At 44.8% G+C, this 26,292-nt stretch overlaps 1 protein-coding gene across 3 annotated transcripts; it reads right to left on the reverse strand.

Annotated features, from left to right (window-relative positions):
* Positions 1-25,499, reverse strand: DAZAP1 (DAZ associated protein 1). Of its 3 annotated transcripts, none has more exons than XM_084302828.1 (12): positions 25,313-25,499; positions 19,900-19,940; positions 19,298-19,464; positions 18,925-18,990; positions 18,182-18,289; positions 15,749-15,797; positions 11,181-11,263; positions 7,618-7,771; positions 6,101-6,130; positions 5,541-5,681; positions 4,705-4,887; positions 1-555 (listed from the first exon to the last, which is right to left on the reverse strand). In XM_084302828.1, exons 1-12 carry the CDS (start codon positions 25,342-25,344, stop codon positions 383-385), a joined length of 1,227 nt encoding a protein of 408 aa, XP_084158954.1. In that variant the 5' UTR covers positions 25,345-25,499; the 3' UTR covers positions 1-382. The 3 variants fall into 3 exon arrangements, with proteins under 3 accessions (XP_084158954.1, XP_084158953.1, XP_084158955.1); XM_084302827.1 differs by having other exon boundaries at positions 18,182-18,292; XM_084302829.1 differs by lacking the exons at positions 11,181-11,263; positions 18,925-18,990; positions 19,298-19,464; positions 19,900-19,940; positions 25,313-25,499 and having other exon boundaries at positions 18,182-18,293.
* Between the last annotated feature and the right edge of the window lie 793 nt (positions 25,500-26,292).

Here is a 26,292-nt window from a genome sequence, read left to right on the forward strand (position 1 = left end):
ATCTGTAAATGTATATATTTTTTTTTTCTTTTAAACATAAAAGTTTACAATATACGGTAAAACAAAGGCTCAGGAAAAATAATTTCAAAAAAAAGAAACCTGAAGTTTTTGAATTAAAGCTGAAGACATTTTTAAAACCCTGTAGTTTGAACCAGTGACATTTATTTGTGCTGATGGGTTAGAGAAAGGAAAATATTTAAAAACTGCAGTCCAAACACCCACAGCGTTGCCTTCAGAAGCCATCTTCCCCCACCCCCCAAAAAAAAAATGTTGTTAGGTTTTTCTTCCATCAAGTATGTGATTGTCACAAGTTCCGAAGTCTGGGGCTCGGCTGCTCCCAGGCCCCCCCGTGGGGACAGAACTCCCTGATTGCCAGCCCACGCTAGCGCCTGTAGGGGTGAAATCCTTGCACGTTGTGGTTCTGTCCTCGTCCAAAGCCGCTTCCTCCTGCAGGTGGGCCACTGGATGGTTGCACCGAGGGGCCTCCGTAGGGAGGGGGTTGCTGGCTGGGATCAGAGAAACCTTGTCCAAACCCACTCAAGTCTTGTCCATACCCTGGGGAGAAGGAAAGAAAAGGCAGCGGTCAGCTTCCAGTCAGCTTCCACGCGCACGGAGCAGCAGAGGTGCAAATTCAACACCTGACGCCACTCCCTCCCCCCACGCAGTCCCAGGAACACAAACCCTTTGATCTAACACAGAAAGGGGAGCTGCTGCTTTCAGTTCTTCACCTTATCTGCCTCCCGGTACAGGAGGAGAACCCAGGAGGCGTGCAGAGGTGCAGGTTTCACTTTTGAGGTAACCCAGCCCAGCCAGCAGGTCAGACTCCCACACTGCTGCTGTTCAGCAGCTTCAAGTGGCTCGCTGGTAGGCTGTCAGCTCATTCTGAGCAGCATTTTTTTTTTAATTTCATTTTTGTTTCTAGCAATGTGAGGTTCAGCAGAGATGAAGATGTAGCAAGGAATTCTTCCTGGCACCTCTGCCTGATGGCGGAGAGCTTTTGGAGCCAAGCTTTGTACAGGCAACTTCACCTTCCCTGAACACTCAAAAACTGCTGCTGAAAGGACACACTGGAGAAGATGCTTAAAAAAAAAAAAAAAAAAAAAAAGCACTGCTGCCTGTGTATTTTCATTAACTGGCCTCTTTCAAGGAATGCTCAGTTCCTAAATTAGAACTGAAACATGAGGGGGCAAAGCTATTAGAGCAGGATCCCAAAGGCTGCGACTGCTCCACCCGTTACAGAATGTGTAGGGGAACCTGAACTCGGAACAACTGACGTGCTTCCCCTAAGGCTCATCACATGAGCAGGCTGACATCTACTTGCTGCGAGTTCAAAACCAAAAGTTCCACTTCAAAACCTGCCCCTGCTCCCCACTGCTCGCTGCTGCAGCTGCTGCTGAGTGCTTTAACCCAGCTGAAGAGCAGCAGCAGTGAACAAGGACACAGCAGGTCCCCACATCCCCTAAAAATCCACTGCAGCAGAGCTTGGGCAGTTTTAAACCTGAAAGGACACTCAACTGCAGCGCACACAGATCTGTGCAGGAAATTAATATTTATATTAATATTTATCCTGTTCTTCCTCAGCCTGCAGAACCCAATGCTCCCCTGCTGCTGCTCAGCGAGGCTACGACCACCTGCACCAAAGCCCAGAGTTAGGCTGGGCAGAATTTGGGAATAGGGACAAAGGGCGGAGATGAAAAGCCTTGCAGGAATTCTTGCTGCCAGTGTGAGGGAGAACTAGATGTGAATTAAGAACGCTGAGAAACTAAGAAATTTAATAAAAGTTCCCTTAATTAAATACAACTCAATCATAACAGCGGCATCAGCACAAGCCTCAGCTATAAAAGATGGTATTAAGAACCCTAATTGCTCGGTACGTTTCTGCAGTTCTGCTTCTCCCTGTGCAGGCTTAAAGCAGGTTTAACTCTCTTAATCCAAAACAAAGTCTCTTAGCACGTCTTCAGTATTTCAATTTCAAGCTCTGCCTGTCTCTCAGGACTTGCAGCTGCTAATGAGCCTTAAAACACATCTATCACAAGGCTTCTATTAGCTAAAAATGCTAATCCAGGCTTTTTTTCATACCAAGATAAGCAGACTACCAAAAATACAATTTAATTGTTTGCCAAGGGGCGAGGCTCAGAAGGAAAGAAAATGAAGTTATTCTCACCGCACAGCGCAGTGTTAGAGCATTCGGTGGGGGAAACCACAGCTCCCCATTTGGTTATCAAAAAGGAAGCCCACAGCACCAAGCTGAGCAGCCAGACACGTAACTGCGCGTTGTCTTCCCTCGCTGTGGCTCCTGCTGCAGCTCTCAGCTTGCACCGTGAAGCAGCACACGGCTCACCTGCCCTTCCAGAAGGCTCTGCTTTCTAAAGGAGCCGTGCCAAGCTTTATGGTCTCAACCTCTGGCTTGCAGAACCTGAGCTCTGTTCAGTTACACAAGATAAAGTGTCGCCAGCGCAGCAGCTTTGGAAGCAATCAGCAGCATCATTCCTATTTCAGTGGTGAGCTCCCCCTCCGAGCTAACGAGGGTACAGAAGTGTTTTAGAAGTGTGTTGCCCTTGCTCGCCCAAAGTAAACGTTTGAGCCACGTCGCTCCCCCCACCCCCTTAGGAGAGACCCTGCAAGAAACAGAAGTTAGTTTCCCCGAGGCAGACAAATGAAGAGCATTGGTTGTAAAGAGGCGCCACCTACCTAGATCTCTCACTGCTCAGCCTGACCATAAGAGTGTAAACAAAGTATTGGCGCGTAGCCTGAAGGGTCTTGAGAATAGGTACCCAGCCCTAGTAAGAAATGAGGAGACCAGGGTGACGAACCCCGAGAGAGCCCTGTGCAGAGATAATTTTTCAGGGTGAGGGAGACACACCCGTGTTAGCGTTTCATTTACTCGTGTTTACGTTCATCCCGGCTGTAAACATCGCAGCATTTAAGATGCTGTCAAGCCAGGACAAATCTGAGAATGCCACGACGATTAGATAACGCCGTGCCTCTTTAAAGCCCATCAGCCTTATGCATTTCCGTAAATGCATGCAGATCAGCTAGGCTGCCTGTTGTGCAGCAGTGCTGCTAATCTGCAAACACACGAAGAGCTGGAGCTCTTTAAAAAAGTTTCAAAGATGTTACAGGTAGCTTTGTGGGTGACTGCTGCACATCAAACACCTCTTTCTCTGTTAGCACTTGTGCTCATTAACAGATTTCAAGCTAAGAAACCACTCGAGGTGAGAGACCACCTTCAGTTGTGCCTTACACCAACCTTCCTCCTTCCTCCAACTGCAGTACCACACACCTTTTCCTCCCTCCTCCCTCCCCACCCAGCACTTTTAGAGACTAATTAGAAGCACTTTAAATATTTCCCTGGGAAATAAGGCTTCCTGGAATATACAGGAGGCGAGTGGTACTACACACACCAAATAGAGGAACCCCCACAAGGTTGGAAAACAGATTCTTCCTAGACTTCTGAAACACCACAAATGTTGGCTCCCCGCAGAATGTAAATGATTATGCATGGCTCTGTATTTTATTTAGTAGGGTCCACCCTCTCTCAAAAGGGATCTATCTGCAAAGAGACAAGTTCTTGCAAGACAAGAAAACCTTCCTCTTGAGTCACAAGGGCAAAGCTTTCTCTGGCAGCAACTGTGTTTAGAACAAATTTTAAACATTTGAAGCTCATCAACATGAGAACATCTGCTTGCTTTACAAATGCACCTGAAAGGCTAATCTTCCGTGTTTTTTTTAAACACATTTTGCATTTTTGGAACTTCAAATAGTATCTATTCAAATAACTTCATGAACTGTTCTTTACATAAGTTTCTGCAGACACTTTAAATAAAACAGTCAGGCATATGCTCACACATGGAGAGTCTGTCCAAGTGTGGAGCAGCAGGACCCACTGCATGCAGAAAACTGACTGCAGAAGTGGAAGACCACCAATTACTTTATCTTCAGGAAAAGGAGCATGCCACGGACAGGTCTTAGGGACAACGCTGCTTAGAAGTAGGAGTGTGTGGAAGAGCAATATGAAAACTCCATCTCAGTTTCCACAGAGAGGAGCACAAGCACCTATCCAGGTGTAGGTTTGGTTTTATTTTGTTTGGTAGTGCTGCCTGACTGGCTTAAAACTTGTTACACCAATGTCTTTCATCACTATCTCAAGCAGTTACTTATACCACAGCACAAATAAGCACTGCTGAGGCATTACATGCTGCTGACAAAACTACAGCTTGTGATAAGACAGGAAAGGAACAGGGGATGGGAGGAAAAAGCATGCAGATTGGATTTTTAATACCCCATACTGCTTGCATCTCAATGCTATTCTTAAAGTCTACTCTCCGATCTGATCAAAGTCAGCTAAACAAAACAGCTGTCTACAAGCTGCATGAAGCTATTAGAGAGGAAAAAAAGTTTTAACTGCAGATTCAGGGAGAGAGCAAATCAGTGACTTATCCTACAACTGCAGAAGTCTCTGAAGACTATCCCACAGGATACAAACGATGTCTAGAATTGTTTAAGAAAATACCCACTGGCTAGAATACCTGCTGGATGATTTAAGGATCCCTTGAAAGCTGGTGGCTGGCATTCCCTCCCTTGACAGAAGTGCCATCGGTGTTAGCGAACAGCTTCTGAACACTGATTTTGCACCCAGGTAGGAAAGCAAAGCAGGAAGGGAAGAAGGATCAAGCTGAGTTTATTTTACAGGCAGTTACTTACCAAATTGGCTGTAAGGGAATTCTGGCTGAGCAGTTGGGGGTTTGCTCATGTCCTGAGTTGCCTGAGATGGTGGTGGTGGTGGTGGAAAAGCTAGTGGTGCTGCCCCTGGAGTGGCAGGTGGAGGGGGTACTCCAGGTGGGGCAAACTGGTCAGGTGGAGGAGGAGGAGCACCATAACCAAAACCTGAAACACAAGCAAAGTGCAACGGATGTGAAGACATGGGTATGGGTCAACACCTCCCTGAATTCTTGCTTGGATTTAGTACAATGCACTTTTTTTTTTTCCAGTAACAGACTTGTAGGTATTTAAGTCAAAACGTTTGCTACTTGTAACTGGCAGGCAGTAAAACCAACTTACATTGCAACAGAAAAAAAAGAGTGGCATTTCCTACCTTTTTTAAACCAAGTTTGTGACTAGACTTTTCAAAAGGTGGCCCGAGGGCGTAGATGTTCAAATCCTATTTACGTTTCCAATGCCACTTGTGACCTTAATTCCTTAAGCTTCTCGAAAAATCCCAGCCTGCGTCTAGCCCAGGTCACCGTGCAATAATCTCTTAAGTTTTCTCACAGATGTCATAATAGAGGTACACAATGAAACTAGATTTGTTTAGCGAGAGATTTGAGCTAGAGAACAGACTATTACAGCACACAAGAGAAAGCAACCCAACTGCCTGACAAAAATAGTTGCTTGTAACTCCGAATATACAATCTCAGCAGAGAATTTAAGGATAGATTAAAAAAGGCGTAGGGGAAAACTCCAAGTCCAGAGAAAGATGAGCAAAAGCCAACCCCCAAATTTGGTGACGGATTGCACTCAGACTCCTGGAGGTCACTTACTAAATGGTGGAGGGGTGCCATAGCCCTGTGGAAATCCTTGTGGAGGTGGGAATCCCCCAGGAGGTGTAGAGACTATGTATGAGGTAAATGGTGGTGGCGGTGGAGGAGCTCCTCTGCCTGGAGGAGGTGGTCCATATCCACCTAGAAAATTAACAGAAACAAAGAGCTGAAGAGGCTCAATAACGAAAAATCTGCATTCTCTAGATGGGGTAAAGCTGTTTCCACAATTTCAGATGCAGCCTCAGCCTTCTTTAAATTCTTACTTTGGGAAATATTTGTCCTCCAAGTATCCCTGCAGTAAATAATTGTATTTGAGAATGTAATTCCTTGATACCAAATTAATGGAGTTGGCAACACCGGGATGCATGTCAGCTCCCTTTTCTGGTTTGTTAACAACACGCTGTCGTCTTCATTCTTTAAGGACAAATTCAATCAAGCTTTTAAACATACAGGCTGTTAAATACTACAGCAATCCACAAATCTCTGTGGATTCTTAAAGAAATTACGTCCCCACTCAGCAGGATTTTTCTATTAAAATCAGTCCCATATAATGTACTTACCAATCGCCTGTCCAGCTGGCACCCACATCCCTAAAACAAAGCAAAAAAAGCAAGTTATACATGTACTGAAGCTGTTTAATATGAAACAGGAATGATTTAGGGAAAGTTTATCTTGCTTTAGGCTCTGGAATACACTAGATATCCTCCCAGTGTCCCTTACATTTCTTTCGGTCAAAGATTTATTTTTTTTTAATGGTCCAAGAAGTCTTAAAAGACTCTGAATTATTCAGCAAATAATGCAGAAACATGCAGCAATCCTCAAACTGAAGTCAGATGGAGTGCTCAAAAACCGAGCACACCCAGCCAAGAAACCGCACTAGTATAAAAACCACCGACATACTGAGAATCACAGCAGACTACACATCCAAGGTATTTTAATACATTATCAGGTTTATCCTATTTATTTTTGAAGTTTTTGAACCATAAAAACATCTTCCGCATTCGTTGCAGCATTAAGATAGAGAGATAAATGCATTTACGCTTCACGCTAATCTTTCCAGTAGATCAGCTATCGTTTTCTGTACAAATAACCACACTGAAAATAATCTCGTTTCTCAATTTGTGCAGTTGCAGATTAGCACATCTGTGCAGAATGTCAAAGCCTCAGCTGCAGCTTTCAAGTTAATAAGCACCATGGGGAAACGAGCAATCCCTCCACTGAGGTATCATCTATTGTAGCAAGAGATGAAGCACTGACACTCCCTTTAGCCCCCCAGGTGAAAATTTCTCATATCGGAGCACGCAAGTTCTGTTCTGTCAAATGCAACTCAATTATGCCGCTGTATTTCTCCATAAGTTATCAAAACTGTCTTCGGATGAACTCAGCATATTTATCCCATCTTCAAAATCTGGTGGGGTTATTATAGCCATCAAAACCAAAACACACGGCTGCTCCTTTCAGCCCTGAAGGGTTCAAGCTAAATCACGACCGTTATAAGCACTAAGTGCTCCCCTGCACCACTGCTGGCCCCATAGCTGCTTGTTATTTTTCCAGGCTACATTAAGCAATAAAATCCAGAGACAAGACCATCTGTTTTTCTCTCATCCCTTGCAAATTTTACTTATAACTTCCTCTGAAACTGCCTCATCCTTGAAAATGCCTATTTTAACAACATTTTTCTTTCAGGTCTCAAGCAGGTCACGCTCCCACAGCTGGAGTCCCAGCTTGAGCTTTCTCAGCACCTTCTCCACGTTACCAAAAACCACGCCGATTCTATTTAGGGAGAGGCAGAGCCAAACAGAAGAGGCCAAGCACCTTCTAGAATGCGTGCGAGGCTCAGCACAACCCACTGACCTCTGCCCTAAGCAGCAACGTGTTTGGGGAAAAGGAGATGAAGGACTGGTCTCAGAAGACTCGGGAAGGACTGGTGCAGTTTTAGTTCTGCTATCGATAATCCAGCACGGAGATAGCGTTGACAAACCTGCAAATTCTGTCATTTGCCACTCTTACCAAGTTATCAGCAAGCTTTAAGGACGAGACTCGCTCACGACAGTGATTAAGACATCCAGAGAAGTACCTTGAGGGCCGTATCCTTGCTGCCAGGTAGGAGGGGGCTGACCTGCCCAGCCATTGGCAGCGCTCGGCATGATCCTGCTTCCCCACTGACTGGCGCCGGGCGGCCCTGGAGTTTGGCTTTTGCTATCCCGAGGTTCTGCACGTTTCACCTCCACCTAAACAAACAGAGTCGCCATTTAGGAGAGATGCTGCAGGTCAATCTACCCCCCTTCCCTTCACACACACCCTTAATTAACACTTAAGACTACACTTAGCATCTTATGACTTATGTCTAAGTACTTAATTATTAAACTTAAGGCCGGTAATTTAAAATGTTTCTCAGGTACAGTATGTGTGATGGTAAGACGTTACAAGTCCAGCTATTGAGGTATTTCAAGCAAAACACATCCTACAAATCATTTATGTTTTTATCATAGTACAATATTCATTGGCTTTAATCTTAAAACAGCAGTACCCTCTTACAACAACTCTTCACTTAAAAAAAACGTAATCTTTTAAATCGTTTATAGACTCTTTTAATACTTAAGACAGGAGTTACAAAGACGATGTTTTCAGAAAAAAATCGAGTAAAGAGTACACTCTGAAAAAGGGTACTAATGCTTTAACCATTCCAAGCGTTTGGGGTTCATTTGGAAGTTACAGTTTAAACCCACCCCATCTAACTGCAATTTCAGCTCGGCTCATACCTGAGAAACACACATTTGTTTGGTTGGTTTTTGTTTGCTTGTTTGTTTGTTTTTTTAAACTTAGAATTTATTTAAATGTCTAATGGAAGATAAAGACTTACCTTCCCCAGGCTAACGCTTAAAGAATCTCAATTAACTCAAACAATGTCAGAGGGAATGGATGTGATAAGAGAATCTTACATTACATCTAACAAAAAAGTAAACAAACATGCAAGTAATAAAAATGGACAGTTGAGTCAATAAGAAGCAAATCTTCATACTGTGTTAAGTCAGTGACAAAAGCCCTCCTGTTTTTAAAATTAGTAAGCCACAGTGCTTAACTTATTTTATTCAAAGATAAAATGTCCTAGTGTTCCAAGCCATCGAATAAGTGCATTTGACCTACTTAAAATAAGCTGCACATTCAATATAAACCTCTCAAAAAAAAAAAAAAATCCAGTTTCTGATTTAATGAAACACTCTCAGCACTCATGCATGCTGAATTAAAGCCTTTTTTTATTTTATGATTAATTTTAATGGGTGCCAGAGTACAAAGAAAATAAATCGCAATCATCAATGGGCCTGAGTAGTATGGAAAATAAAGTATTCAGAATTCTTCCTGCCATGTCTTAAAAACCATTCATGTCAGAGAACAAACAGGAAATAGGCACAAGGCAAGGACAAAGCCCCCCACCCCCAGCCCACTGCAGATGCCCCAAGGACATTATACATGACAGTAACCAAATCTCTGTCAGCTGAAGGCCTTTCCAGAGAGGAACCGAGGGAATTTTTCAAAGGACTCAAATTAATGAGTCTTAACACATTTGCCTTGAGGGAATTCGGTTATTGCTTACAAAAGCAGAGTCCTTCTTGCAATTTTAATTTTTTTTTTTCCCCTTTCAACAACATATGGATTCATTTCAGCAATACCTTTTTAATTACCAGAAAGAGAGAGATACCATTTTTAAAGCAGGCATTATTAGTCAATGAAGGGAGCGGAGTGTGCTGCTGCTCGTTTCTCTGTGTGGAAGAATTCCATTAATTTTTCAGTGTGCATTTACAAGCAGCGAGCTGCCAAACTGAGGACTGAAAAATGCTCGTGCAATATTCTCAACAACCAAGTTAAAATTCTGCACCTGCCTCGAGCCCAGTTTACACCAGTAAATGAGGCATCTCCACCGGTTGTATCCGAAGAAATGCTGCAGATTTCTGCCTTTTATGTCATTGAAAGGGGAAAAAAAAAAAAAGAAAAAAGAAATTTCATTTTCATACTGGAATTGTTTGAGAAACAAGGGAGAACTCTGAATTAGCACTGACAATATTCTGCAAGCTGGCAGCACAAGAGGTGACATTTTGAAGGCTCGCACAGGGTTCTCCATTCTTTCCCAGACCCATTACAGCAGATGAACCACCCTTTGTTCGTGTTTATATTTAGCATGTGCTGCTTTGTGATGTGACCTCTCACTGAAGTGGTTCGTGTAAGTTTAAGGCAATTTCAAGGAAAGATCAGAGGCTGGATGCAGGATGCAATTCATACACACACCACCGTAAATAGATTTTGGGCTGTCAGTGCCTTCGCTCACAAATGGGAGTGCTCAACTGCTCACACGAGGAAAATACTAGTAATCAAGTACACTAACGGTCTTGATTACACAAACACATTTCTTCATTTGCTGCATTTCCATTAACTAAAAAAATCAACCCACCCCTCAACCCCAAAACAAGTTCACAGGGATAAAAAGCATTCTGTACTGCGTAATTAACCAAACAAAATTCCATTGATTGGCAAGAACATATCCCCTGCTAGCTAGGTAAATGTTTATAAAATATCAGGCTACAGGAAGACTTTAAAACACAATGCAAAATTTAAAAATGCAGTAACTTAAGGTGAGTGACAGTATTCTCGGGTTTCCTTGAGATACATTCTCTCTAAGGTTGGCAGTTCTAAGGTTTACTTTAAAAACTGTGGATAGAGAAAAAAGCTGCAAGGACTTAATTTTACCAGAATTTCCTGTGGTTAATTTTCCTTTCAGAAGTTATGATTTTCCCTGTCTAAAACTGGGGTGTCCTGAACAATTTTCTCTGCTTTTCATTTGTTCCACAGGTACGAGCATGTTCCTTGCTGAGTAACATCAAAGCAAGCATAAAAAATTCCTCCCTATCAAACATCCACTTGCTGACAACACAGTATGAAGATGAAACAACCAGAGGTCACTTAACTGCATTGTGGTTAAATACTATATAGAGTACGTGGGTTTGTATCAAAGTTTCACAGTAAGTGACCCAATTTTTTAAAAAACCAATCCTTCATGATGTTTTTGTTTTGTTTGTTTTGTCTCTTTTAGTTTAAGATTATACAAAGCAGATTTTCTCACACCAGCTAAAATTTGAGTACCAAATACACATCTGAAGGAGTGGTATCTTAAACCAAGCCTTGAACAACTCAGATTTCATTGGGATTCTCGTTTTCAAACGGCTGGACACACCTACCTTCTACCCTTGCACCTAGGAAGCAAAGCAGTGCTCAGAAGATGGGCAGTCGCCATCGATTCCATCCAACACAAGCTCCACTGAGCCAGAGCAACCCCCCAGGTCTGTAGCACAAGGCCTTACCCAAAATAAAAATAAAAAAATAAGAAGAAAACGACACCCGTAGCCTAAGTTCTCAGGCTTTCAGGATCTACGTCGCTTCTCTGGGCTAAGACCCAAGCTAACTGCCTCTCTCACCTGCTTAAGCAAACTCAGAAGACTTTCTCCACCTTCATGGATAAAGCCTTGAATTTGGACTTGCACGCTCTCCCAGCTCGCTGATCGGTACCTAGGTTTGGTCACCAGTGAAATTGCTAGTTGCCCAAGACTTGGTTCTTTCTTAAGGTAAAATAAAACTACAACTACACACTTTTTTGCCCATGATGTCGTGAAAATGCATGTTGACAGCCTGGTCCACTGATTGTTCGTCCTCGAAAGTAATAAATCCAAAACCTAGCCAACGACGAAGAGTGAATCAAGGTAGCAGGGTGTTGTGACACAAAACAGGATGATGAACAGTATTAGGGGCGGACCAAGGGTTCAAGCAGGGGTTTCAGATAACCAAGACTTGTGTTAAATTTTCAACAACAACAAAAAAAAATCAGTCTGAGAAAATTGCAATGGATACTTCCCCGAACTTAGGCAATTAATGCCTCATCTTGGTTTCACACATGCAACTTACAAACTGAACAAGTTAACGATTTTTTTTTTAATTTGATTCCTAACCTACCCATCAGGAAATGGAAAAAAGTGCTAGCATAATCAGAACTGTGCCACAAGATCAAATCAAAATACTTGTGGGACAGCAAATTAGAAGTAAAGAAGCTTGCCTGCTCCTATCTTTGATTTAAGCTAGGATCCCAAAGAAAAACTGTCCTGTCCCTACGCCCCCAAGCTGCAAAGCAACTTCCTCCCGTCCCTCACCCCACTCTTCAGTTAGGGAATATTTTCCGTGGAAAAGAAGAACATTGTCTTTGAAATGTAGCTGTTAAAGCATGAAAAAATTTTACCACTCCATGGATGAATGAGAAGCTTCAGAAACTAACAACCTAGATCAGAGGTTCTCAAGTTTTTCACGCCTTGGAGAAAGCTCTTAACAGACGATCCTTGTTCCAAACCCGGCCTCCCCTGACAACCCAAGGAGCACGTCACACTTGCTGGTGTCTCTATCTATTTTACTTCTTGCATTTCCTGCTGCTTTTCTCTCCAATGGCTACCCAACGCTTTTTAGCTGCTCTTTTTGCTCAAGCTACTAACTGCTCGAGATCCCCAAGGATGCCTCACGCCCTTTTATCTGACCGCAGCCCTTGATGTTGGCAGCTCAGCTGAATCCAGCAGCTATTTAAAAGGCCATGTGGGACACGGGGTGGGGTGGGGGGTCTCATGCCTGTAGCAGACACTGGACGAGAGGCAAAGCCCCGGGTTCTAAATCGCTTCTGGAGGTCACACTTTGAGAACCACTGCACTTAGGTTGTAGCTGCTGATACTGCCGAGAGAGTGGCAAAATAGTGGTTAATCTCACAGAACACGGAGGCTGGTTCATGCCATCAACCACTTGTTGCTGGTGTAACAACCGAATCCCAGGAAAGGTAAGAACACATGCAGTACATAAGTGGTGCCATTCTTTAGATTAGCTAAGGGTAGAGCAATAAAATTAGAAAGAAAAACGAGGTGCGGCATCAAAAGCATATGGAACATGGATGCATTTCTGCTTTTCTGAAACCCAAGATTTCCCCCTTGGTTTGCATTTTGCTTTGCAGCTAGTGCTGACAGCAGCCATATATTGCTCTAAAGCGTTAAACAGAAATACAGTATCTATAACAGTTAGTGTCTCTCTAAGCTTATCCAACTGGGTTGGGTAAGCCCAAAGAGGCCTATTGTAGAAAAAGTTTATATATAAAAAATACACAAAGATACAGGCCAAAATAGATTCCAGCAGGTCAAATTCTGCTGTCAGCAACAAGAGCAAAAGACATCACTAAAATAAAATTAAAATAAAAAGGAAAAAACTTAGCATTTCCCACACACAAGAGACTGGCAGTATAAACGAAGTTTTGTTGACCTGTGATGAAAGCAGCCTCAAAATTGAGAGCAGCATTTCATCACAATATATTTGTCTGAGGTTAAAATCTGCACATTAGAGCCAAAAGAAAAGTATTTGTATTTAAATCACACATTTAGCATTGCTGCCTTTATCTAAAAGGGCACGAGAAAGGAAAACGAGGGATACAATCTACATATGCAGGCTGCTCACTTGATTCTGAGAAGGCTGAAGGAGGGGAACGGGTTGTGATATGGGGATGTGGTTTGTTGGAGGGGAAGAAGGAAGGAATAAAGGTCATTGAGGAAGCCAGTAAAGAAAAAAGCATTCAAAAGGGCCAAACGCTACAAGATAAGGAACAGTGAAGAAATCAGAATACAATACACAGAGAAATGCCAAGAACGTGAAATTTTAAAGACAGCAGAAGTGACAAAACCTATCATCAAGCAGCTTTATTTTTCAGAAGACAGCACTTTACTGAAGGCTGGAGAAACTCGTTGCCTTTAGCAGGAACCCAAGTGGACTACCAAACAGAGCTACGAGGCTGGTCTGCAGCCAAGGGAAAGAGAACACAGCAAGAACCTGTAAATTACTTCCCAGTGGTCGGTTCAGCAGAGAATAGAAAGCATGAGAAGCAGGGACTGCAACAAAGCCACTATTTCACTTAAGATGTAACGAGGCTGGCTGTGCTTGGGACTCTGGCAAGAATTCTGATGAAAGCGGCGCTTGCAGAAGAGCTAACCACGAGGAGGTAGGGGCAGCAAGTAAATGAAGGCAACTTGGCTGCTTCGAGACAGGCAGGCAGCTCCTCGAGGGCATCACGGTAGTTCTGACACTGAGAACCTGGTTCCCAGCCTTCTTGTGAGAAGCTGAGGGTGGAGGAACGCTGCTGGGATTAGTAAGAGGGGTAATTTGTCCTTCCTTCTACCGGCAAACTGGTGAAATAGCGTGCAGGAAGGGATGTGTTCAGAATGCAAGGACGGTAAAAGAGGAAAATGGAAGGAGGCAAAACTGACAATGATTCAAGTAGAAGATGGTAGCGAAGTGGCCTTTTAAAATTTATAAAGATAGAGTAATTCAGGTACCACGTTAAAGGGACAAGCGGGGACTGAACAGCACTGTACAACAGGAATACAGATCAGAAAGGAAGCGGGAGAAAATGTGTTCTGGGATGCACGACCAGGAGCACCAGATACAAAGGAGCAGTTTTTCCTAGCACACCCCGAGGGATTAACAAGGCCATTTTTGGAGATGACAGTTAGTTACACTACATAAAAGGAATCTAATAGAATAAAAATGAAAGCCAGAGCAACAGGATTCAAGAACACTGCTTAAGAAGTCAGACAAATAAAGGAGAAAGTACTCTGCAGTACAACTGCACACTGGATGGAGACAGATAGGTTTTCAAACCTGAGCACATTTGTCATTTCTGCTTCAAGCTACCAAGTCTTAAGTGGACCAGAAGCCTTCTATTAATTTTTTTTTTAGTATAGCTCTAAGCAGAGAAGCCATTAATTCAGACCAGGATTAATCCAGAGCAGGCATGATGTTTTAGTATCTTTTGCTCAGAGGCTGCAAGGCTGGGATAAATATCACAAAGATATAGATGATACAATAGTTACTGGAATAATTCAAAAACTTCAACCACAAATTATACTCATTTGCCCTTATCTTGGTCTCCACTGCTTCCTCTACTTGAAATTAGATGCTCTAGAGCATTTAAATGGATGAATTTATGTTCTGCTTAAATAGAAGACATCTGTTGAAAGAAGGTTAAGATAGCTAAGGCAAGAAAACAAAAAACAAAAAAACAAATATATTGAAACTTCGTTTACACTCCAATTAAAGACAAAGCCCGTCCCTCCTCTGACTGTGGAACTGGCCTGTACCTCTGTGATAAATTATCACCTAGAGAGAAGAAATCTAAAGAGATATCGTTAATCACAGTCAAACAATTCACAGAGAGAAAAGGAAAAAAAAAGAACTTACTTAACATTACCATACTTTACTATGAAACACTTAAATATGCCACTAAGGATGTATGTCTAAATTAAAAATAAAACTAAGACTTAACAGCTTAATAAATATGAAGTGAAGAATATATTTCTTAATAATGAGTCAGAGGAGAAATGAGAGTTCAGATGGCAAACTATTCTCTAGCATGTAGAACATGCTACTAGGTGGTAAGTGCAACTAAGCTTCACTTATTTCAAATATTGCCTCTTAATAGTCAAAACAGATGAGAGATGCAATGGAAGGTGGATGGCATGAAGCTTGCTTCGTATTTTGACCAAAGGTTACCAACTCGATTAAAACAGTCTAGAGAGACTTTGTGGGTTTTTTCCATTAAAAAAGCAGTCTAGCACATAGGCACTATGTATCCCAATCAAAATATATGTATTTTTGAAAGCATTTTATGTCGTTTAAGAACTGCTTTTCTCAGATTTTAAGTGAAGCCATTTAACCAAAACAAAAAGCATGTAATGGATGGATTCTGTCCTAATCCCATGTCCAGAAGTACTCTGAACTAGAGCACCCCCATGCAATTATAAACATCAACATACCTTTCATGTGGAACAGGAGGAAAGTCTGATGAGATTTTTCCCTACTGTACCTTAAACCACAGGAGTGGCTCAAGAATCAAATTTCATTCAAATAAAAACCAGCAAAAAAAGAAGAAAATGAACATGAAACATCTGACTTTAAATGCACAGATACCAACTCAAGCTGTAGATGAAGAGTCTGCACTTAATGTGCTATTTGCCCAGCGAATTATTCTTTTTCCTGAGGCAACACAGAAAAAAAAAATCTACCTTTTCTGATGGTGTGAAATAGTTTGCCATCTGACTATAGGAGAGTATGAAGAAATTTCAAGGACAAACTAGATCAGCCTTTACCTCGGGGCCTCTGTTTCTCTGCGTCATAGATCATTACAACTTCAGTGACCTGGAAGAGAGAAGGGAAATTCTACTAACTGTGCTACCAGGGGAGCGTTATGAACAGTTACCACAGGCTGGTTTCCCGCACTCTATCCACAAAGCACAATTAAATGCTTGATGTAGCCATCAATACCAGTCTGTCCTAGCACAGTGCAAACAAATTGGGAATACTGCTCTTTATAGGAGTCTAAGAAAAGCCTGAATTCATCTGTTCCAAAAAACTGCCTCATTTTGGCTTTTTAAGGTCTCATCACACTCAAGATTTTAATCTAGCGTTAAGGTTGCTCCACTGTTTATACTCACATTATAGCCCATAAAGACTCTAAAGGTCTTGGGTTCTCAACACACTGTTCATCAGCGTTGCTTCCTAAAACTGCTTTTTCAATTTTTAAAAAATTTTCACTCTCAATACGAAAGGTACCTTTAACTGCATTAAAAATTTGCAGTTTCTCCGAATTCCTTGCATGTCAGCGTGGTGCAGTATCAGCTATAAACTGATGCTTCAAATGGCATTACAAAAACATTTATGGGCGATCAGTATCAGAATGCATTTAGCTACAAAAGGAAATCAAAAAATGAACTGAAGGTCGTTCAAGAACTTTGAAGACTTTCTTCAAACTAAGCATCAATATGAGCTAAAACTTAGAACAGAAGCAGAGATGCAACATGCATTTCAAAGGCAATATTAAAATAGCTGAAAGGAACTGCCTTAAAAACTTTCAGATGGAGAAACAGTCACGAAATGTAGGTGATGTCATGGAATCACAGCTCTGCCTTCAAGTCCTTTTTTTTTTTTTTTAAAAAAAAAAAAAAAACTATGGTCCCCTCATTAGCTTAAAACTCAATGCAAATCCACCTTTTACTGACAGCTAGAAAACATACTTTTCAAGTTATTACACCATACACACTCACTCGAGTGTATCCTATGGGATGCTAACAGCTGAGGTTTATCCCCACTGGGGGATTTTGCCACATGACAGTGGCAGACTTTTTTCCACTGCTCCGTTTGGATCCCATCCTTCACATCGACCTTATTTCCCATCCAATTACCATGTCTCAGAAACAATCCCTGCTTTTGCCTCATCACCCTGTGGCTACAAAACATACACAGGAACCTCTGCTTCTCCAAACACAGCTCATTAAAACTTCCACGTTGGCTTCCTGATTTCTACCCTGCTGTTAAGGTTCTACTACTTACTTTTCAAGGCACTTACACTTACTGGCTGTTGCCTTCTGGTTTTGGTGGCACATAACCCTGTATCTCCCAAGCCATCCAGAGGTCAGAACTGGAAGTTTTCCTCAAGTCTGCGAGGAAGAGCCTTTAGAAATGATGCCCCACAGCTGTGGAACATGCTCCTCCACCTTTATTTATAAGTCTGGTGCAGACTTTCATACTAAAGAAAGGGTTATTAGCAATTCCCTTTTGTATTTTATTTAAAATTTGAGGTAATCATTTTTAAATAGTACTGTTGATTAACTTAGCCACTTGAGAAAGAATCAACTAATCCTTTGCTGCCGCTAAGAAATTGTATAGAAAAACAATTTAAAAAAAAAAACAATCAGCAGATCACGCTGAACGCCACTGAAAGATGGCAAGCTCGCGTGCACTGGCACATCCTGGAATTCAGCTCAGGGAACCTTTAAATATTTCAAAATTATCTACAGCTGAGTTTAGTAATTGAGCTTAGTAATTTACCATCTTGGAAAGAAGCCACAATGGTTGGGATAAATGGGAAATTAAATCTAATTAGAAAAAAATCCGAAGATACACTTGTTTTAGTGAGAAGTTATAAACTGAATTATACACAGTTGCATAACATGAGCAGCAGTTTCTCTCTAGAATGGATATTCCAGGGACAAGAGAACTCAGCTGATTCCAGATATTGTTTAAAAGCAACCATTGTTAACAAAATAATGGCAGAAGACTGAAAATTTAACCAATCATTTATTCAAAGACAAGCGTTTTAGGTGTAAGCTCATGGAAGTGCTTCCAGTTCAAAAAAAATAATACAAAAAAAATCACACAAAACTACCACTGAGCTGTAAGTTTTCAATTGAGAAGCAAGAATTATTCTAAGCCACCTAAACTCAGGAGCATTTTCTCCCTGTGCAAGAAGGGACCAGAATAATGCATCAGGCAGACTTAAACGAGAGGAGACGGAGGAAGCAAAGTGAGTTACTTATCAGAGCAATAGATTTTGACAAACAGCAAGATGCACTTCGAGATGATGAACGTTTAGTACACTATCACAAAATGCTTCAGTATGTGCCTATAGCAGTTTGTCTAAATTAACCCCAAATTTGACAGCTTGATGAAATCTGAGGAAAGGCAGCGGGGAGGGAAAGCATCTTGCAACCAACTGATAACTGCCATCATGCCGAATGACTCACCACTCCGAATTTCTTGAAGTATTCCCTGAGCTCAGTCTCGCCACAGTTATGAGGAATCCCACCAACAAAAATTTTATTTGATTTATTGTTATCGCTCCTGGATCCTTTCTGCTAAATCGAGGAGGAAAAAAAAAAAAAAAAAAAGAAAGAATCAGTCAGAAGGACAATGAGGTTGGCTACTTCAGTCATTTTGTGCTTAAACATGAACAATGGTCTCTTGGAGGCTGAGGGGGAGCCGTCTCCAGGCCTGGAGTCTACTGTTCATTAAAGGGAAGCAACTGCACGCTCTCAGCTCAGAAGTTTAGCATTCAGTTAAAATCCAGCCTCTCTTCTTCAGAAGATCAGAGAACCAGGGAGCATGTTCTGAGGCCATTCACTCATTTTTTAATGAAATCATATTAGCCTGCAGGGGATGAAGTAGGCTGGAAAAAAGTATCAGTCCTGCAAGCGCCCTTCCAGACACTCCTTTCAAGGCTTGAAGAACTCCACTGAAAGCACTGCAAAGAGCTTAAAAAAGCACCACACCCACAAAGCGAGTTTAACACAAACACAAAGTGTTTGCTAATAACTCCAGTGTACTTGGACTCTTACCATAAAAAAAAATCTAAGTGTATTTTTCAGAAGTAAAGCTGACACTTGAGGCCTGCCTCTGCCTCCTGGCTTTAGGACATGGGTACGATCCACGTGAATTCAACGCAACAAAACTTGGAACCAGCTACGACACACCACGTTTAGCTCCTTACCCATCCTTCCTTTGGCCGTGTCCGTTCGGGTTGCATCCCCCGAGGTGTACATGGCTTTGGATCAATCTGGAAGAGATTCCAGCTCGGTCAGATCTCTGCGTGGAACACTGTTCTAGGAAGTTTTGTTTCTGGCAGCTGAACACAGCGCTGCTGAAATTCAGCTCCTCAGATAAAAGCTATCAGCAATACAACGTGACACAGATCACCAAGTTAAAGCTGTCTTACAGTAAACAATTAAATGCAAAAAACAGGCAACTTTTACATTACCCAGTATGCAATAAGAAGTCAGAGTTTAAAACATGTATTTGAAGCAGTCTGGGAAAAAAAAAATCAAAAACCCCACACCAGAAAATGAAACACGAAGTCAACTTACATTTCGGCCATCTAACGTGTGAGGTCTACTGGCCAGTACTGTTCCCACACAGTTGGGATCTTTAAATTTGACAAATCCAAATCCTCGAGACTGGTTTGTTGTTTTGTCTTTCATTATTACACAGTCTACGACTTCTCCATACTGGGAGAAGTAGCTACGAAGAGTTTCTGTTAAAAGAAGGATATATTAAACAGAACCAGATATTAACGTTACCAGGCTGTGTTCAAAACCACGAGACAAGACAGAACGAAGCAGCTGAACAAGTTCAGACTTGAGCTAACCATCCTTTGAAAATGATCATGCTTGATTTAAACAAAATGATTTTTTTTTCCACTCATGCAAAAGAACAGCAATATCACAGCAAGGAAATGATTTTAGAAAACTGTCATCTTCTGAGTTGACAACTTGAACACAAAACAGAACGTAAAGAAGCAAAACAGTGATTGGAACTTTCTCTACAGAAAATTTTATGTTAGCAGAAAAAATAGCAGGAATCTCAACCAAATTTCCCTACCACAGTATTGCCTGATAAAAAGCTAGGTGTCTGCGTGTTTGGTTGTACAGGAAGGGCAGGCCCAACGACTGTAGAATACATAGCTTACCTTGCGTTGTGCTCCAGTCCAGGCCACCCACAAAGAGTTTTCTGCAATGGGAGCACAGAGCAGTGTTAGTTAGGATGCTACAGGAAATTGTTTCATCTTATTTAATGAAGCAGTCAGCTCTTCTGAACAGTTCTGCTGGTGCTGAGGCCTCCGAAATACAGGATAAAGCCAAGGCTTCGCCAGAAAGCCTCAATTCCTCGTGACAAGCACCTTGTTTTAGGAAGACTGAGATAGAACTGGAGCACACGCTTTGTGTGCCAAGGGCACGAGCAGAGCTTGTACATTTATTAGAGAATGTTTTGTTCTTCCATGTGAAGAGAAGACAATTACCAGGACAGCCGAAGCTCCTCTCAACTCCCCACTTCCAGGAATTTGAGAAAACGGCATCACTTTGAGAAAGCTTTTGCTAGCCAAGAGGAAAGAACACCCCGGAGCATCACCCAAGTCCGTTTACCTGCTCTTCTGGGGGCAGAAGGGAGTTCCAGCATGGAACACTTCAGAGCTCACGAAAATGTGTACAAAGCACCGCTGAAATTGTTTGAAAAGCGATCCAAGCACATCATTAAGGTCGCAAGCTACCTGCTCAACCCCTCCCCAATCCAGGACGCCTGGCTCCCAGTTTCCTTCCCAACTTCTCGTGGCAAGAGAACAAACCAGCAGCTGCAGGGCCGTGCAGCTCCGGTTTAAGGATGAAAACAAAAACCCCAAACTTCTGAGATAAAGCAAGCTGACAGAAGACCAGACACCGTGGTTTAGCCACCTAAGTCTATTAATTGCTTTAATCCCAGGCTAATGACCGAGAGGTGCACAGTGCTGCGTTAAGCCTTCGAAATGGAGTTCAAAGAACAAACAGCTTGAGCTCTTCCACAGCCATTTGCGACCTGACGTTGAACATTACGAGGTAACTGACAACCTAAATAGGTTAAAAAAACTCTGCCATACAAAAATGGATTAGGAACACAGCTGCTGCAACCCTCTCTGAGAAGTCAGGTGTTGCTTTTGCCGCAATACCTGCAGTTCGCACATTTGGTGTTACCACCACGTGAAAAAACAACAACAGCAGTTGAAGTTATTTAATTAATTTAAGTTATTTAACTTAAGAACACCAAGCAAGAAATGCACCTGCCCTGGGGAATGATGTGGCCAGCTTCCATGGGCCATGTGGTCAAAAGCCCAGTGGGAATCACAGCTAAAAAAATGGAGCTTTACCTGGGATTTTTGTATTTGTTTTCTAGCTGCATAACTGGGTAAGAGAAAGGTTTTGAATTTGTTCCATGCTCAGATCAAAAAGCTTGTGTCAGCCCTCGGGTTTCCCTGCTGCTGGGTTCCCAAAGTATGGTGCTGGTAAAAAAAAAAAAAAAAAGTCCTCAAACTGTTGGTTAGAACAAAACTCATCCCCTCCTGTTACTCGTTACTCCTTCACTCCCGTAGCAGGACGGGTCAGAATCGCTTTGGTTCTGGTTCAGTCGTCATCTTCTAGGGAAATGAAAGCAAAAGTGGAACTGCCAAGTCTAAGGTGGGAAGGAAACTGGTGAGGCAAGCACGAAGGAACAGCGCAGCAATTAGTTGTGAAACCACGTTACAATCCCTGCCTTCCAGATCTCTCCAAACGCATGAGGAGGTCGTGACTGAAACCCAAAGTGAACCCCACGCTCACAACCCGGGACAGCTCTGAACCAAGCCCGTTCTCCTACAGAAGCCGCCCGGACCCGCAGCGCTTCGTGTCGGAGCACGCAGAGCGAGAGGAGCCGCGAGGCCGCCTGCTTGGCAGCTCTTTATCAACCTCAGGGTGTGACAAGACTCCCATGCAAAGTATTTTACTCTCTAATTAAAGGCTAGTTGAAAGCCACCCCGGCGTTTGGCCCTTTTCAGTGAGGAGCACCGACGTAAAACATCTCCAGTTAATAGTTTTGTGTCTGCACAGAGCCGTGCTGGGGTGATTTATCCTCCGAGGATGCCCTCCACGCCTCGGATCAATCCTCCAGGAGAGGAACCACCTTCTGCTTGCGTTTTCTACTCACCCGAGCACAGCTGCAGGTTAGAAGTGGAAAGCTGAGGTTCTCCCTTTTCCAAGCATAGCTAAGAAAAATCATTCTCCTAATAAAGGCCCTTGTCCTCAGCTCCTTTTTAGGAGCCTCTAGAGCAGCAGGAACCAGCAGTGCCCAGGCAGAGCAGAGAGCTGCTGCACAGGGGCCGGGGAAGGACCTAGAGGGCTTGGTGAGGCAGGGAGCTCACGGAGGAAACCCGCAGCCCTTTTTTATGGCTTCATTTCTCCGTGCTACGGCATCACATCACAACCCTTATGCAGTAACAGTGAATAAAACAAAATAAAACAACGCTCTAAGGGTGGAGATGTGCTACGTACGAAGCTAAGGGTGACCCAATCCAGCATGAGGTGGTACCAAGAAGTCTTGCTCCATCCAGGCAAACCTGAATCCTCAGCCCCTGCGAGCAGTGCCAGCAGGACACTTCATCCACTACCAACCTCCTCTGTGAGCAGGCCTGTTTTCTACTCGCCCTCTTCAGGATAAAGCTCTTCTCAGGACAGGAAAAGTCCCCCCAGACCCCCCAGTGGCAGCAGCACCAGCTCCAGGGAGCTTCCTCACCACCACCCAGTTTTTAAGAGCCGAACCGGGCCAGCAGTCCCCGCCAGGCGCAGACTTCCTGCTCCTTCCCACAGCTCCCCCTTCGCCAAATTCACACGTGGGACACGCACAAATCCACGTGGCTCCTCCTCGTGCCGTTACAGTTCTGCAAGTTCTGCAAGAAAACAACTTTGTCTCCTGGCAGCAAAGAGGAAAAGCTCATCTGATGCTTGCTCAGATGGAAGTTTTGATGATGCCCATCGCCGCGCGCTGCCTACATTTTCCCCACGTTTTGGGGTTTGGGTTTTTAGAACTGAGCTCGATAGCCTGGCATACGAGATCAATTTCTAAGAGATCGGTTTGAAACACCAGCTGCACTCTGACAGAACACCAAGCTGGCTGCGGGGAAGGAGGACTCCCCGCAGTCTCCGGCCATTGAAACCTCCCCATTCCGGGATTAATTCCTTGCAGTCACCTTCCCTTCGTTTAAACAAACAAAAAGGCCGGGTTGCCTGAGGTCAGCAGCAGCTGTATGTAAATACACGGCCTCATCCACAGGCCCACTCCGGGGTTGTCCCGGCCTTTGACTCCAGGACAGATTGTTTTCAGGGACACGGAGCGAAGGCAGGAGTTAACTGCCCCCACGTGCCCCAAAAAGCAGAGGAACACGGCACAAGAGCGGCCTGAAGCGAGAGCTGTGGGACCTAACGAGGCCTCTTTCTTCAGCAGACGCAGCTCATCTGAGAACTTTTACCCAAGTTTCACAGCCCCACGTGTTCCACTGCAACTATTTCCTGACAAAGGTTTCTTCTTCTCTCACGGAAACGTGTCTAACGCTGAAATAGCTAATTCCAGAATTAATAACAAAGCATGCAGAGATGTGTGGAAGGGCTGAAACTCAAAAAAAACCAACATACAAACTCCTTGCCTACATAAAATAACGTCAGCTTGACCATCATCTATCTTTTTAGTGCAGCTCCAACGAGTTCTGGCCCGTAGGACGCAGCAAGCTCAGGAGCAGCACTTTCTGTCACTGAAAACACTCCAAGTCCCAACTCCAATCAATAATGTTCTAAGCCCCTACCTACTCATACCCATATGAGGAGTTATTTTGGTTTCTGAACTTCAAATCTGCCCAGGAAAGTGGTTCAATCCACAACTTCCTATCAAGTTTAAGACTTGCATCACAGCAGCCTTCAGAACAGAACTTCCTCGCACGGCAGCTGACCAAAACTGCGCTTTATCCTCTCATCTGAGCACTTCTGGGGAGGCAGGGAAACAGAAAATCGCCCTCTCCAATTAAGATCTGGTCCTTTCAAATCTGATTACGACTCGGCAGGATCAAAACCTAAGCAGCCTGCAGCCAGGAGCCACCAGGCCCGCTCAGGACGGGCGCTGATGATCCTCCAGCGGGGGCTCGCAGCCTGCGCTCACCTGTGAGACTCGGACATGTGTCTGCTTGTGGTGCCCGCTGTAAGACACCGGGTAGTGTCTTATATGGGCCACGATCCAAAAAAAAGGGCACTTTGGGGGCTAAACCTACATATTTAAACACGCCTCGTGCAGTGTGTGCTGTTCATGTGATATTCAAGGCAGTTTTCTTGCTCCTCGTGTTTTTAAGGCCATACAAACGAGGAACACACACAGCAAATGAGCACCCCGTGCCAGTTCCTTTGTAGTGAAAGCTGAGCAGCCCACAGGGTTTTTTCATCTTCTTTTTGCCGTTTCCCACTGAAGTCTACAAGCTTTTATTTAAATAGTTTTTTTTTTTTAATCTTCTCTTTGCTGCTTCCCGTCCTAACACGCGGAGTCTACAGGCTCTTCATTTAAATATTTACATGTCGGGTGGTGTGGTTTTTGTTGGTTTTTTTTTTTTTTTTTTTTGGCTGTTTCCTGTTTTAACTTGTGGAGTCTCCAGGCCCTATCGGCTTCCGAAGATGGCACCGGGATTGCCCCAAACGTACCTTAGGAGAGCTGAGGCCTGAGAGGGAGCTGATAAGAGGGGTGGGAGAGCCGGGAAGCGCCCCCCTTACAGCCTGACACCCTCTGGCTGGGCAGGGGCAGGCCTTCGGGGCCAGGCTTTGTGCTGGAACCAGAAAATCGCCTGGAAACCCACCTTGGGCAAGGCCTTGGGAGGGTGAGGAGCGTTGGGGGCTTCGTTGTCTGCATCGTGCCTGGGGGAAAGGCTCTGGGACCCCCGGGGGAAGGACCTGGGACCCCCGGTGGGACTGGAGCAGCCCCGGCCAGGCCTTGAGGTGGATTTGGGGGGGGATTTAAGGTTTTGGGGAGTGGTTTTGGAGGGGCTTGGGGGTGGTTTGGGGGGGATTTGGGGAGGATTTGAAGGGTTCGGAGAGGATTTTAGAGGGTTTGGGGGTGGTTTGGGGGGGATGTTAGGATTTTGGGGGTGGTTTTGGGGTGGATTCTGTGGGAATTGGGAGGGATCTGAAGGAGTTTGAAGGGGTTTTGGGGGGAATTTGGGAATTTTTAGGGGTTTGCCGGAGGGATTTGGGGTTTTGCGTGTGTGTGTGGGGGGAGGGTTCCCTTTTTTTTGGGTGGAATTCCGAGGGTTTCGGGGAGCCGCGCGGTGACCTTGGGCCGCGCCACCTGCCGCCGCGGCGGGGGGGGTCACGTGACGGGGCCGGGCCCGTGCCGGTGCGCGCGGGGCCAGCATGGCGGCCGGGCCCGGTGGGGGGCGGAGCCTCCCCCCCCCCCCTTCCTCCTCCTCCTCCTCCTCCTCCCCCCCCCCTCCCCGCCGCGGCCTTCCCGTGAGCACAACCGGAGCCTCTTCCCCCCCCCCCCCCCCCAAATCTCCCCCTTCTCCCCCTCACCCGATTTCATCGGCGCCTCCCACGCTGTTCATGGCGGCGGCTCCCGGGGGGGGCCGCGCCCGGTTCCGGCGGCTCGCTGGGCTCCTCGCTTTTTTTTTTTTCCTTTTTGTGTTTTTTTTTTTTTGTTTTTATAGCTCTATATAATTTTTTTTGCGCCTACTTTTCCGCTTCTTCCTTCTTTTTTCCTTGCTCCCTCCCTCCCCCCCCCCCCCCAGGAGCTGCAGCAAACGGCCGCCCCCGGGCCCGGCCTCCCCCCCGCCCCCCCTCCTCTCCTCCTCCTGCTCGCCGCCGCCGCCCGCCCGCCGCGCGCTCCCTCAGCGCCGCCAACGGCCGCTGCGCGCGCACCTGCCCCCGCTACGGGGTCTCCGGGGCCGCGCCCAGGGAGGGGCGGGAAGGGGCGGGGCTAAGGGAGGGGGCGGGGTTAATGGGGAGGGGGGCGGGGCTATGGGGAGGGAGAGAGGCGCGCGGGGGGTGAGTGGAGGTGGGAGGGGCGAGTGGGTGGGCGGGGTTTGTGGGAAGGGGGCGGGGGCTCGCTGCAGGGGGCGGGGCTTCGGGGCGGGTGGCGGGCACGGTGCAGGGAGCGGGGCGCGGGGCGGCCTCACTGCATGGCCCCAGTGCTCAGCGCACCCTCACTGCATGGCCCTGGTGCATGGCTGCAATGCACGGCACAGCCCTGGTGCATGTTGCAATGCACAGTGCATGGCCCCGGTGCATGGCACACCCTCATTGCATGGCCCTGGTGCACAGCACACCCTCATTGCATGGCCCCAGTGCATGGTACAGCCCCAGTGCATGGCTCTAGTGCATGGGTGCAATGCACGGCACAGCTCCGATGCACATGGCAATAGACAGTGCATGGCCCTGGTGCACAGCACAACTTTATTGCATGGCCCTAATGCACAGCACAGCCCTGGTGCACTTTGCAACGTATGGTGCACGTTGCAAGCCCCCAGTGCACAGCACACGCTCATTGCATGGCC

The sequence above is a fragment of the Netta rufina genome (genome assembly GCF_964035555.1).
Source record: "Netta rufina genome assembly, chromosome: 28".
Taxonomy (NCBI): Eukaryota; Metazoa; Chordata; class Aves; order Anseriformes; family Anatidae; genus Netta; species Netta rufina.